This window comes from Magallana gigas, chromosome 3, assembly GCF_963853765.1.
Source record: "Magallana gigas chromosome 3, xbMagGiga1.1, whole genome shotgun sequence".
Classification (NCBI taxonomy): domain Eukaryota; kingdom Metazoa; phylum Mollusca; class Bivalvia; order Ostreida; family Ostreidae; genus Magallana; species Magallana gigas.
Genome location: NC_088855.1, coordinates 45,933,069 through 45,946,378, shown reverse-complemented (window position 1 = coordinate 45,946,378; position 13,310 = coordinate 45,933,069). Strand labels below are relative to the sequence as shown.

At 32.1% G+C, this 13,310-nt stretch overlaps 1 protein-coding gene across 2 annotated transcripts; it reads left to right on the top strand.

Annotated features, from left to right (window-relative positions):
- Positions 1 to 926: 926 nt before the first annotated feature.
- On the top strand, positions 927 to 12,869 carry LOC105325974 (neurochondrin). Of its 2 annotated transcripts, none has more exons than XM_034443148.2 (19): positions 927 to 1,083; positions 1,874 to 1,987; positions 2,550 to 2,649; positions 3,974 to 4,059; positions 4,540 to 4,604; positions 4,716 to 4,852; positions 5,641 to 5,768; positions 5,982 to 6,047; positions 6,183 to 6,258; positions 6,825 to 6,994; positions 7,231 to 7,425; positions 7,657 to 7,772; positions 7,972 to 8,620; positions 8,863 to 8,986; positions 9,162 to 9,251; positions 9,453 to 9,620; positions 11,314 to 11,412; positions 11,839 to 11,956; positions 12,051 to 12,869. In XM_034443148.2, the coding sequence occupies exons 2-19, from the start codon at positions 1,904 to 1,906 to the stop codon at positions 12,121 to 12,123; spliced, it is 2,544 nt and encodes an 847-aa protein (XP_034299039.2). In that variant the 5' UTR covers positions 927 to 1,083; positions 1,874 to 1,903; the 3' UTR covers positions 12,124 to 12,869. The 2 variants fall into 2 exon arrangements, with proteins under 2 accessions (XP_034299039.2, XP_034299036.2); XM_034443145.2 differs by having other exon boundaries at positions 4,710 to 4,852.
- Positions 12,870 to 13,310: the final 441 nt, after the last annotated feature.

The window sequence follows — 13,310 nt, the reverse complement described above, 5'->3', positions numbered from 1 at the left end:
CTGACTTACTTATTTTCTCAGCAAAGTCAGGTCAAGTCTGTCATCTTTTTTTGGATCCTACTGAAACTAAACTTAGGCAACCTGAACATCACTCGGCCTAGTTTTTCCATTCTCCCTTTTTATAAATACATAGTTAGAACCATTCTAACAGGAGCTTGGACTTGGGTAGTTGTGTTAAACAGCATTGTGACGTAGGCCTGTCTATTTCATTGCTGGGCATTCAGCCATATGGCTCTTTGAAATAAACAAGATTTGTCTGGCTTTTGAGTACGAAATCGGTGCATATTTCACTTGAAACCAGCGTCATATTTAATTTTTTTGACGCAATGAAAAGATGTTACATCCTACCGAAAGTCCAAGATCTTGTTAAAATTGTTCTACATGTAAATATTTACACTAAAAGGGATAATTGTTTAATTGTCAAGATATATGATTTTGATTGATTTGCTCATTCTTTTAATATTGAAATATTTCTGACATTTTTTTACATATCATAAAGACTTTGTATATTGAATTAAATATAAATTGCCAAAGAAGCAATTGAATGAATTGACCATTGAATAAGAGAGAAAAAACAGGTTTGCCAGTTACTATAGTAACTATTTTCTAGTAGCCAGCTTTTATTTCATCTCGTAGCTAACTTTTAAAAAATATCCTAGCACCTTACTACAAACTAACTTTTCTTACTTTTTGTTGCCAGTACCTAGGCTAGTAGCAAGTTACAAGAAGCTAATTTGTTCCGAGTAGCAGTCATACATATGTCTCTGGTCCTACATTACAAAAAATGTTAAATTATGTATATTTTTCTCAAAATAAAAAATATAAATATACACCCTCCACCTAATGTATTTTAAGGCAGGGTATATATACATATATATTTTTATTATGAGAAAAATACATATCGTCAGGTGCCTGTGGTATAAAACCGTTGGTTGTCGTAACTAAAATTTGTCGTGATTATCTTCCTTTGTAAACTCCGATTGGTGGAGGATAGAAAGGTCTTCGATAAACGATTCACAACGACGAAGGGAGCACCGAGGGAAATTTGTATACCAGTCCACATTTTTGACAGTCGGGAATAAGGTACACCTAACTCCTGAGTTCCACCATCCTTCTGTTTGTTCGGTTTGATATCACTTAGCGCAAATTTTACGAGATCATTTGTTCGAATTTTCTCAGTTGTCAATAAAAATTGCACGTGCGCTATATTATTATATGTTTCCTGTTGTGCAGGAATTGTGCATTCTAGTTACCGGATATTCTGGTTGAATAGTTAATGGGAAAAAAATCACTTTTATGTTCCATCAAACATTGCCGAGCAATGAGAATAGATTAACCACAGGAGTCGGCAATTTTACCAATTTGTTGTAAATTGTTGTTGTTGTAATGAGAAACAGGCGAAATCCTACCAGTGTCAGAGCCTCATGAGTGTACAGAAATTGCGGATTTTTCCCTTTTAATCAATTTCAATTGTAATTATGGTACTTCTTTAACATGTGTTTGTAATTTCGTTAAATATTGCTGAAACGGTTTCTTGTGACAGACTTTAATCATGTTAATCATAGTTTAATGATAATCAGTACCATGGTCTTTTAGAACTAATACAATGGTTAAGAATTGTAATACAAGTATGTTTTATCGTACAATGAAGCAAAACCACAATATATCTCTTATCTAAATTTTTTTTAAAAATACATCTGAAAACCATTATGCAGAATGAACGAAGACCATATTATATGTAGAACAGCAATATTTTAAATGTTATTTCACTGATCAATTTTATTGTATTTTGTTCTTCCCTGATTGCTTCCTGTCAGTTCAAGTCTACAAATTTATGTGTACATAATATTTTGTTTGGCAAACTGATTTTTAGACTGTGAGGTGAGACATCCCAAATAACACCATGGAAAAAAGAAACTTGGAGACATGTATAGTCAAGCTTCAGGAGGCTGAGTCTGACAATGAAAAATTTGCTGCTATGTTGATGGTAATGTCCCTTATTGATCAGTAGTAACTTTAATCAATGCATAATCAGGATGAATACCAATGAATTATTGGCACTGTTTTGTTGATTTTATGTTGATAAAATGACAGCAAAACATTGCTAAATATTTATTTAGGTTACATGATTTAGATTTGATAGAACTAAAAATGCCCTGGGAATCTTAGAAAGGCTTTGTATGAAATTCAACTGTGGTTTGTTAATAACCTTCAGAATCTATAGAATTTATCATTTGAATTATTGTATGTCAAAATTCAAAGGATAAAGGACCAATAAAAAAGTTGATTGAATTGAGTGAAAATTACACTGTTTACTGTGCACATCTCTCCATTGGGAAGAAACCCTCAATGTTATTGTTGAATTCCATACTAAAATGAATACATGTTCATATTTGGTATATGTAATTCTTACACTGAAGACAGTTACATACCTATATGTACATGTAATTTTTAAACTGTTAGAAAGAAATGGTTAAGCATATTGAGAATTTAATAGACTTTCAGTAATTTGAATAATATCATACAGTTGTATCGTATCTCTTCAACAGGTAGCTAAAACAACAAAAAGTTCAGAAATGACTACAGAGGAAAAGAAGAGAATTTTAGATGCCATTGGACTGACTTTTCTCATCAGACTCTTAAAATCAGGTACACACTCGGGAAGTCATAAGTTTTTAATTATGTCCACACATGCATTCATTTTATTGCCAAATTTACATGTCTGATTTCAAATGACTTTCAGGTTTGGAAAACTAGTCAAAATAATAATGAAATGTCTTTATATTTTTGTAATTTTACACAATTTTGTGAAACCATTTATTATATTCATTGACATATGTTTTAAAGTATATTTTAAAAGCTTTTTTGTTTTTTGAAAACATGAACTTGTTCAGTCTGTCTCCCCCCCCCCCCCCCCCCCCCCAAAAAAAAAAATTGAAATTTGAAAAAAAAATGTGAAAAATGATTCAAAGTACCATAAAGTATCGTGTATAATACGTACTATGCTTGTAGATCAGATCAAGTGTTGTCCATTTAACTTATAAAGAACCCTTTGCTGGGCAGACCATAATTTGGTACACAGGTACCTTTTAAGGTGTAGATGAACTTTATTGATTTTAAATATATGAGGTTAAAGGTTACAGGTCAAAAGTCAAACTGCTCTAGACATTTACTGGTAGATTGAGGGTTGTCCAATCAATATCTTGAGAAACCAATTACTACTGCTTGACAAACATCAAACTTGGTACACTGGTGCCTTTAAAATGAAGAAGTCTTAATTGAAATGGAAGTCAAAAGGTTAATGTCAATCGGTAAACCACTTGGGACTCTGACATATAGACTAAGTGTTGTTGAATCTTACATTCTTAAGAACCCTTTGTTAAACAGGCAACAAAGATGGTACAGGGTACATATGGTAGGTATCCCCTATGAAGTAGATGGCCCTCATCAATGTTAAGGTCACAAGGTCAAACATCACAGATTAAAGTACTCTGGTCATTGGCATGTAGAATTAAGTGCTATCCGCCCAATATCTTGAGGACCCATCAACCTTGAGAAATCAACAAACTTTGAGAAGCATAGGACCCTTGTTGATTTCTAGATCACATGGTCAAAGGTCAAAAATTAAAGTATTCTAGACAAAAACAGATCTTGTCTGCTGAAAACATTGAAAATCTTTAGCTCATCTGCTTAGTACTTTATGGAAATGTTAACCCTTTCAATACTGGCGCATTCATCTTTTAATGATTTGATGAACCTTCATATATTAGAAAGTCATTAACCCATCAATTTTAAGTTTAAATAATAATAAAATAAAATAGTGGTGTTTACAAGTTGGACAAAGAGATATTCTTTCATACATTACACAGCTTATACCAGAACTCACAAAAAATTTGACCTTTGATAATGAATGCTAAATTAAATTCATTTGTTTATATGATGTACATGTACATATATCTATTTGTTTCCTCAGATTCACATCCAGAAGATTGTTCAGCCAATATCTACAAATCCATGGCATTGTCAGTCTTATCTGGGCTATGTGCAGATTCCAAATTGGTAAATTAATATGTATTTATTTTAGAGAAATAATACTCCAATGGTTTATTTTCAAAGGCTTGTCTGCTTTTATATACGGTACATGTATATGTAATAATCTCAGACAATTTTAGCATGATTTACAGTGTACATAAATTTTTCATAATAGATCATTTACTCTACATATTTACTCTGTGTAATATGTCTTTGATTATTTACATATCTGCCTGATTTTTTGTAATCTTGGCTTGCATATTAGTATCAAAAATATTATCATGTGCTGCACAATTATTGTGACCCAGTTTATCATGCAGTCACAAAAGATCCAAGTTCTTTGTACTTGAAAAAGGAAGTAAAATTAAATACAGTGGGTACATTGTAAGATCAATAGGAACAAGGAAACACTAGGCATTTGTTTTATTTGTTATCATTAACACGTGCTATAATAGTTATGTGTATTGTGTTAAGTCTTTTTTGAAATAATTTTTCTGATATTCACAGGTTGAAAGTACCTCTCTATATCGTATTCTGAGGCCCCTGAATGAGATAATTGTAACAAAACAAAGGTAGGCAGTACTTCCTAGATTAATGCACTGTATTTTAATTAAAATGTAATACATATGTAAAAGATTTAGGTTGCAATAAATTGGGTTTTTACCTATCATTGATAGTAACAGTGAAGAATTGGAAAACATGGTCAACGATGCGTTTGAGGTCCTGAAGATGTTTGCTGGATCCCAGCAGGGAATCAAGCAATTAATGGACAGTGGGACCATTGCTTCCCTGGCTAAAGTCATTTCCAAAGATTTGTATGGTATAAAGCTACCTTTTCTTTTAATCTTTAAATAATTTGTGCTAATACTTGATGTTATTTATTTCATTACAAAACTTTTGGTGCAAGTACATGTACCAAGGTACATGTAAAGGACTATATTTGGTATAGTTACATTTCTGCCCCCAATTTTAACCATTTTTGAAATAGTGTCGTATAAAAATCAAATCTCCACTAATCATTGTACTGATTACTCATTCACTATATATGACGTCATCTATATGACCCAATTCCTGCAATTTTGCAAAAAAATCAAAATATTGTCATTTTTTCTTTATATTTTGCATTCGGAAGTATTGAGCGCAGGTCTGCTCGAGTACAATTTTAACGTATGTTTGTCTTCCAATGATTATACACATCATACTAAAAAATGGTACATGAGCAAGCCTGCGCTCGATGTTTCCCAGTCGAAAAACTATCGAAAAACACCCTTACTTTGCTACAAAAGATCAATTTATCAAAATAATACAATTTTCATGACGTCATTTCTACCTTATGACATCACTGTGGTGATAACATTTTACACACTTATTTTCAATATGATTTCATCTATCTGCCACCTTATTTTCAAAGCTCTTTGAAAAACTTAAATTTTGGGGGCGAAAAATGCATAATACCGCATATAGTCCTTTATTAGATTACTGTGCATGATTCTACATTTACATGAAGTTATCAGTATAATGCACTTAATGTAACAATATGTTAAATGTACATGTTTATGTAGTTTTTGTCAGTCTAAATCAATGTATATGTAATTAATTGATGAACAGGTTCCAGTAAAGCCTCAGATTTGATGACCTACATACTCCATGCCATGAGGCCCTGTATTTGGACTGGTCAAGGAAAAGCTCTGGAAAAGATGCTCAATTTCTATGCTCAGAATATGGAGGAAAATCAGGTACATTATTCAGATTTAATAATGATTTTAAAAAACCTCCTTAATATAAGCAGATATTGTCAGAAAATGCTTTCTTTATCGTATTGTTCTGTAAGGATCTTCATATGTATTGTATTACATGTAACGTATACACTGTGCACAATCATATGCAAAGTGCAATCTTTTCATAAGTACATTTATTTTTCATTGAAAATGAAATCACTTTCTTTTCAGAACCAAGAAAAATTTGAATTGTGCAATTTCATAGCCTTGATTTTGAGGGTGATGCCCATGGATGAGGTAAACCTTTAAAAGTTTCAGCTGTATAAAGCTTTGTGAATATATTTAGATTATTGGATTTCAAAAACATGGTTCAATACTCTCCTGTCATATACTAATAGTATACTGTACATGTAAATATAATGCTAATTTTAGATTGATATGACAGAAAAACAACCATGGAAGACTTCACTTTTGAAAGGAATTCAAGATATATTCAGTAGTCGGTTGGGTATGAAAATTCATAAGTACAATACAGTTTACAATATGTAATAAATAATAATATCATGACAAAATAACACTGTCTTTAGATGACGAATTGTGTTGTATTTATGCCCCCACTCCGAAGGAGAGGGGGCGTATGCTGTTTTACCCTTGTGTTTCTGTCTGTCTATCCATAACAAAGTTTCGTCCCAGAAATCTCAGCAACTACGGTATGAATTGAAGTTACTTGAAATTTTAACATACTCTTTGTTTAGAGATGCCATATTTGTACTAATCAGACGTCAACTTCCTGTTAAATTACGACTTCTTTTTTTTAGCCCAAATTTTTGTCATAGATCTCTCAGTAACTTTTGATCGCAGCTGCTTCAAATTTTAACACACTCTTTGTGTAAGCATGCCATATGGTAATTTTTGTATCAATCAGACATCAACTTCCTGCTAAATGACAACTTTGCTTATTATGTACATGTATATTCTCATCAGAGCAGGAGTATTACTAGTGAGCATTGGATCACAGACATCTTGTTATTCTATCATTTACATGTACCTATAGCTCTGTCTTTAATTTTGAAGGAGAGGCTCAAAGAGAACCAGCCTTGAAACTGGTCGCCTCGTTAATAGGCCAAGTAGGAATGGAGTTTATTCTGCCACCTAACACTAAGGATAACAAAGTCCTTCTTATGATAATTCACCTGAGTTGTATTGAAGTCAGGATAACCTTAGAAAACCTACCCATACAAAAGGTTAGTGTGAAATTAATTGTTACAATAAGTTTGTCAATTCTTATTACCTTGTACAGTATCCAAAGTTTACTCGTATGTTTTATCTGTGATGTCTTATCTGTGAATGTTCAATTAAAAATACGTCAGAAAAGTTCTTTTTCAATGTATAGACTTTTTGTCATTTTTGTTAATTTATGAATAACATATTTTGGTCAATGCATTTTGAAATTCCATGTGAAAAGACTACAAATTTTTAGGTTTGTGAGAAGGCAGACTTGCTATGTGCTTGTTATCACTTGTTGGAAAACATCATAATCTACCTGACCACATCTCCTAGTCTTCTCCTGGATGAAAAACAGATTCTACAGCTTCACTCTGCCATGTTGGGTGCGTTCCATTCCATCATCTTTTTCCTGAAGGAACTGTCAGATGAAAACAATCCACAGGGACAGGTATGTCAAAGTCTTTATCTGTTCTTTTTTGGGGTCAAAATTCCATGGTATTCTGGCATAAAGTTGAAAGAATTTTGGATTTATTTTAATATTTTTACCGCTATACCTCTTTAGACTTCACGGGAAAAAAATCATAATTTTATATTTTGATATAAATTTTGCATCATTTCATTCTTAGCAAATTTATATGTCATAAGATTTATTTGTGGTAATTTGAATGTTTGGTTGCAGTATCAGAATCCTGTTGTGATTGCTACAGTCCGAGTATTAGGGGCGTGGCTTGCTGAGGAGACTTCTGCTCTACGTACCAAGACTTATGAAATCTTGCCTTTTCTTTTACAGATATGGTAAGAAATCAGCTTATATGCAGTGTGCATTTATGTTTTATTTATTGAATATTTTGTTTAGTCCCCTTTCCCTCCTATTAAGTTCTGTTTTTTAATGTCAATACTAATCATTATTTGAGTACATGTATTTACAAGTCAATATTGAGATACTTTTACCAGTATCAATGTCCTGATGTATTCATATTGAATCTCATTTTAGCAAACTACAATTAGAATTTTCCAATGAGTTAAGCAGTAAGGAAGAAAACATTCATGCCGATAGGTTAAAAAATATCAAAAGAGAGATAGATGATGACACACAGGCTATGTCAGATGCTTTATCAGAAGGTTTAAGTCTGGAAGAACAGAATGCAAAAATATTAGAAGTAGAGCAAGATAATGATGAGAAAGTCAAGAGTGGGGAGGAAAACAAAAGTGTAAAGAAAGGAAACTGTGAGAGTGAATCCAAAACTAAAGAAAATGGAAAAGAAGCGGATGAAAAGGACACAAAAGGGAAAAGTGTCACTTTCAAAACTGATCTCGATGGTGAAAATTCAGAACCAAATAGTGTTGACAATGCAAATTCTGAGGGTGTGCATGTGGGGAAAGAGACAGAGCAGATGGTCAATGGAACCTCTAAAAATGAGGCTGAGGATGAAGAGGCTGAGGAGGAGTCTGTGTACTTAATGGATCAGAGCACCACGAGTGTGGACCTGCTTCGATTTCTGTTGCCGGGCTTGTGTCACCTGACATCTGAGGACGATCCAAGGAAAATCCTAGTGGACAATGAGTTGTTACCCATGCTGAACTTTTATTTGAAACGTTTGTTGAAGAGATATTTCAGGAATGATTCCAATGATAATGTTGTAGTAAGTAATTTTTTGCAGTCCATAATTTGATGTCTTCAAATATTAAATGTAAGTTTTGCATTATATCAAATATGAAAGTTGTTGTGACAGTCATTCTGTTGTTTTTTAACCTAAGATGATGTAAATGATTAAAGTCTTTAAAAAAGAGGCAACGTTTTATAGCTTTGATAATTGTGTACAAATACAAATTGTTTACAAATAAATGCTTTATACGTATACATATTCAATTTGTCTTTTTTCAGAAAGCACTGGAACTTCTGTGTAACATTTTCCTGAACTTTGCTGTGATTGAGCCAGGGTTGGTGAGGAAAAGTGACCATCTAATCAATGTAACAATAGTTGTCATGGAAGCTGTACCTATAGTAGGCTAGTACACATTTACTTTAAATTTATATGGTACCAAATCATTTTACACTCTATAGAGTGTTCACCATTTATCCTATTCATATTTAAAATAAGAATAAAATTGTGAGAAGAATTTTTTTATGGTACATGTAAAAGGAATCGTTTAATGTTTAAACGATTTATCATTTGTTTAAAGGTCGCAAAACAGAGTTTACTCCTCTATGGCTCAAGATGGTTACCTTGGGAATGTTTTATTTACGACATCAAAGCTCTGCTATACGGAGTGGTAAGTTATTGATTAATACAATGTGGTCAATAAAAAAATCATCTATTTATTATATTTATCATAAATATTCAATCTATGAATGATTGAAGCTTGACCTTATGTAAGACTTCCTCACGATCCTGGGGCTTTGTTGTTTCAAATTAACATGTATAGGGCACTGTTTGAATTTATTTTAATTACCAGACATGTTCTTGTGTTTAGTGGCTGCTGATGACATCTTGGTTCACTTCTTTATCTGCGCCTGTACCTTTGTTAAGGGGGCCTTCATCAACAGCTCCAAGAACAGGAAGAAGGATGTGTTGACTGTGTCCCCTCATTACCTCCCTTTCTGGGAGGAGGCCTCCCAGCTCTGGTTCCTAACTATACAAGGTAAAAAGCTTAGAAAACGTATACCGTAAAGTCTCAAATATTGTATGCAATCGTGTAAAATATACTTCCTTACTTACTGCCACTTCCGCAAATTTAATTTGTTGTTATCAATAAATATATGTAAAATATAATGGTTAGCAATTCAGTACTTGATAGTGTACATGAAAATGTAAGACTTATTATACCCCCGCAAACGAAGTTTAGGGGGGTATATTGGTTTTACCCTGTCCGTCTGTCCGTCTGTCTGTCCGTCCGTCTGTCCGTCTGTCTGTAGACGCAACTTTGTCCCCCCTATAGAATTTTTTATTACTGCATGGAACAGTTTGAAAATTTGTACATATGTTGAACACCATCTGAAGATGTGCACCTGCAATTTTTTTTAAGATCAGACAAGATTTAATGATTTTATGACAGTTTTCATTTTCCTTATTCTATATATTGTACACTAATGTTGAAAAGTAAGGGAGGTAATCCTTACAGATTTTATTAATTAATTAATAGAAAACACTCTAAAATATATTTATATAAATACATCCAGGTGGAGTTTTTTGTCTTTATGTCTTAATTAATAAAAAAAAAATTATTTTTTATAAGTATTCTATCAACTGACAATGCAAAGTTTTTGTTTGTCAATGATAAATTCTTAGGAGCTAATGAGAACATCAAAGACAAGTGTGGCTGAATTCAATTGTCCCAAGGGAGCCATTATCTGAGCCATGGTTCAGATGGAGCATGTGTTTAGGGGAAATTGATAATCTGTAAAATGGGTGATGGTTTTGGGGCTATTTTAAAACTGTTTCATGTAAACCAAAAGGTCTATCATTATAAGGAAATAAATAATATAATTATTAATAAAGAAGTTAAACTATTTTTTAGAGGTTGTTTAAATTTATTTGTCAAGTAATTTGATGAAGTGACCCTATTGGGCATTAATTTAAATGAAATTCAAAATTACAGATATGATTGTAGTGTTTTGGCAATTTTAAAATTGTTTGTAATATTAAATTTTCTTTTTTACATATTTTTACATAGTATGGTAATTATGGTAATGTTTTGGGAGTTTATTAAATTTAACAAGCTCATCAAAGAAAATCATAGTCTTATGGGATCAATTTTCTGATATGGAGTTCAATTGTGCCATAGGAGAAAGTGAGGAAAATTTGAAACAACTAATTGCATCTGTCAAGACTCTTATTAGAAAGATATTGAAAGTTTTATCAACAGAAGAGCATTGCTTGGCTACCGGTATTTCTATTCACTGCAAAGGGAGGGGTTATTGTCATTTTGTTGGTTTTTCTTTAAATCAATTAAATTAAAAAAATATATCATCAAATACATACATTTGTAAATGTATTACTGTTATAGATATGTATTTACAGTGAAATTCTGACAATTTTGATTTTAATTTTTCTTTGTTAACTATTTTTTTTTTTTTACATTTCTAGAATTTTTTTTTTTTGTATGTGTTCCAAACCTTAATTATTATTCAATTCAATTATTTGTCCCATTTGAAATTAGCCTAGCGGGGGTATTAGTCCCATTAGGACAGTTCTAGTTTATGAAGATGAATTATGATGGTGTATGCATTTTATTCATTAAGATCAATAAATATTTGAAAGTAATTTTTTTCAACATGCATATAAGATGGAGGAAAGTAAGTTTATATTAAAGATATTTTATTTTATCAATGTAGCCATGACATCCTGCACATCAATGTATCCACAACTGGTAAAGGCCACTCTCGTCTCAGGAATGATGCCACAGCTAGCAAAGGTCTTCATTGCTGTGCAAGGTCAGAGATTCGTTACACCTGGGAGTTCTTATGATTTTCATTTGTTTTAATATCTTATGTTTAGTCATTAAAAAATAAATTAAAAATGGTTTAAATTATTGTTTAATGAATCAGTGTACATAATTTAATATACATAGACCAACTTTGCTTCAGGAGGACTCATTTTTGTATTTACCAAGTAATAAACTTGCTAGCAGTAGCAAATGTTTGTAAGCAAGCCGGGTATGTTCACTTGATGTGATGGAACAATTACAAAGGGCATTTTATGTCATGTTAGTGCATGAGAAGAAATATTTATGAGAAGGCTTATGTGATTCAGACGATGTTTTCTTGCACAAATTAAAGTTGGTTTGAACATGTTACAGCTTGCTTTGGCTTTGATGTAGTTAAAGGAATAATACCAAAAAAAATTATTTTTTTATTTAGGTCGTGATGTTGGAGAGGAAGTAATCAGATGTGTTCTGTCTTTGTTTATTACCATGGCACATTGTCACGAGCAAGTCAGAAATGTCATCAAAACCACTGGTGGTCTACAGCTGTCAAAGTAAGCTACCACAAAGTCTGTCTTTCAACATCATGCAAGTACAAGTCAAACATTGTGAAACTTAAGGTATTATTAATATACAAATTTTTTGTAGGATTTATGACTCAAAGGAATTGCGTAAAGAGTTAGGAATTGCTGAAAAAGGTGGACAGGAAAAGAAATCCTGATGGCATTCCAGTTTATTTCTTTGGGACTCTCAGATTGAACAGATAGAAAGGCAAAAGGCTACAAAATAGGGGAATTTGTCATTAAATACACTCACCAAATGGGATTCATATAAGAACATGTATATTAGATGCTACATGTACATGTAAGTTCATTGTTGCCTACATGTACACATAATAGATTAACTTGGTGAAATTCAGTAATTTTTGTCTATCCCTTATAAAATGAACTCTTGATTTGATATGAAGTGTTGTTCCTGCTTCAATGTATCTGTATCAAACTCTTTTTTTTTTAGTTCCTGCCAAATCATAAAGTCATTTTTTAGTTCCATTAAAGGAGCTTTGAACATAACTTACAAAGCTTTTGATGAAATGATGGAATTTTGAAGGAAGTCAATACATTTATTTACATTTTACATCATTATACTTTTTGGGTTTTTGACAAGTACATGAGTACCTGTTTTGAAAAAGAAAATATTGGTGTGACATGCATTTTATGAACATGATTCTTTAGTATCAAGTATGGTATTCAACACAAGAAATATTGCTTTATTTTTGGAATTTTTTCATTGAATTTTTTTCGTAAATAAGAGCAGCAAACAATCCTGATTCTTGAGTGTCTTTCTGATTTAATAATCTAATTTTACATTCATAACTGCCAAATATATAGGTTTGTCTCTCCTGAGAGTGTTGACATTTGCCAATGAAGCTTAATGTTATTGTCTCAACAAATAAACTTGTAACTTAAATTTTCTTTGTTTTTTTTTTATTATAAAGAAATGAACATAAAATCCATAAGGCAATATTGAATTTGCCAGGTACATAATAGGAAGCTTCAAAGAAATTTTAGGTCACCTGAGTCACTTAGATGACCTATTCCATTATTTTGTTTTCATTTGTCATTTGTAAAAAATTGAACAGTTTAACTTCTTGAAAACTATGAGGCCATTTGCTACCATTTTATGTTTGAAGCATCTCTAGGATAAGAGTTGTGAAATATACTAGTATGACCTTACCACCCTTGGGACCGTGTAAAAGGCAAATCAAGAATATTTACACCAATACATGAAAAAATGAAATGCATGGTTACATGTATGCATGATGCCCATAAAGTCATCTACTAATAATGTGAAATATTGCCCCTGGGTCAGGGGTTCACCCCTACATATAGTGAACATGTATTTAATCTA